Consider the following 1726-nt stretch of genomic DNA (forward strand, 5'->3'; position numbering starts at 1 on the left):
AATCGAGTTAAATTATGCATTACAGATATAAAAATTCAATCGTAATGTTGATGATGTGTGAGAAGAAAATCTATAGGTATATACAGATGCATTTAATAATGTAAAAGAGTGCAATTAAACCGTCTGTATAATTTATTTATGTGGATCAAAATAAATAATATTAAAACTATGTAATATATTAATAAAAATGGGATTTATGAATTAATATAGGTGGTGAAGGATGAAGAGTCCCATTACATGTACGTACATATATATATATATATATATATATATATAGAGCTAGTTATAGCTATAGCCTAGCATATGTAGCTTGGTTTAGAACCCCAAGTGTACAGACTCCATTAAGAAGGATCTTTCTACTTATGTTTCCATATATAATTGGCTGAGATAATCTACTTCTTCACATATTTTATAAAAAGTTAACTTAACTAGCAATTTTGGTTCACTTAGCGGCTGAGGCAGTAAAGCATCGAACCTATTATGGCTGAGATTGAACCTGTTATGTATTTGGGTAAAGTCTTCCGCCCTTTTGCCAAGTGAGCTATACGTCGTGGCCTACTTCTTTACATATTACCACCTCCACCGCCAGCGCCGCCACCGCCACGAGAATTATAAGGGTAATGACAATTCCATGGACGATTAACATTATGATAAAGATAAGAAGGTGGTGGTGGCTGATGAAATCCACCACCTCCATCACTACTAAACCTTCTGCCATGGAAATTATGATCCATGGCTCTTTGCCGTGAAATCGCAGGCTGAATCGAACTCAAATGAGGCGACATTGCAGCAGGTATCGTCGTATTACGTGAACAGTGGATCAAATCGGCTTTTGCAGCGTCGAGGTCCTTCTGCAGGCGATCGACTTGTATTTGGAGGAAAGAAATGACTCCCACACAGCCATAAACAGGATCTCGAACCCGGGCTTCAGCTTCGTATGCAAGAGAGTTTACTGCATCTTCTCTCTGGTGCGGTAAAACATCGTTCAGAAGCTTTGTGACGTTGCTGGCACCGAAGACTTTGTGAACGTTTATGAATTTCTGTGGATTTTCTGGTGGGAAATAGGGCGCAAAAATGCATCCAGACAAGCATTTTCTTCTCAAGAACTTGCAGGCAGCACAAGGAGAGTTGTAAGAGCTTGATGAGGCCATCATATATGATCAAACAGCTCTTATTAACTATAGCTTGCTGCACAGTAATTAATACTAATTAATTAAAGAACCCAATACTAAATCAATTCATTCTTTGGATACTTTAATTTTAATTGTAGTTTCCTTCTAAATCTCTTATAAGAACACACACACACACACACACACACACACACACACATATATATATATATATATATATCGAGAACACGAGATGGTGTCTTATATTAACTTGGGTTTTTAGGTTCTTTTAAAGAAATCACGACCATTTTGAAAACTGATGATAGATCACTAAGTTTTGTATCCAAAATCTTAGTAAACACAAAATGCACCTGGATGATGAATCACTGAACTCATATATGCATTATATATATATATATATATATGTGTGTGTGTGTGTGTGTGTGTACGTTTCTGAATTATGGCAGCTGTTCAATTTATATGAACTTCATATAATTGATTTGATGGTTTCTTGTAGGAGATAGAACTGATTATGAACTTTTGACAGAAGATCTAATCTTAAACTTCAAGCTCTCCATTTGGGTATACTTGCCTAGGTCATTATTAGGAGGATCTAC

The 1726-nt window shown here is 36.0% G+C and overlaps 1 protein-coding gene across 1 annotated transcript; it reads right to left on the reverse strand.

Annotated features, from left to right (window-relative positions):
* Positions 1–563: 563 nt before the first annotated feature.
* Positions 564–1151, reverse strand: LOC112510941 (protein LATERAL ORGAN BOUNDARIES-like). The gene has a single exon (XM_025116293.1). The coding sequence runs from the start codon at positions 1149–1151 to the stop codon at positions 564–566; it is 588 nt and encodes a 195-aa protein (XP_024972061.1).
* Positions 1152–1726: the final 575 nt, after the last annotated feature.

This window comes from Cynara cardunculus (genome assembly GCF_001531365.2).
Source record: "Cynara cardunculus var. scolymus isolate 2C chromosome LG 4, CcrdV1, whole genome shotgun sequence".
Lineage (NCBI taxonomy): Eukaryota > Viridiplantae > Streptophyta > Magnoliopsida > Asterales > Asteraceae > Cynara > Cynara cardunculus.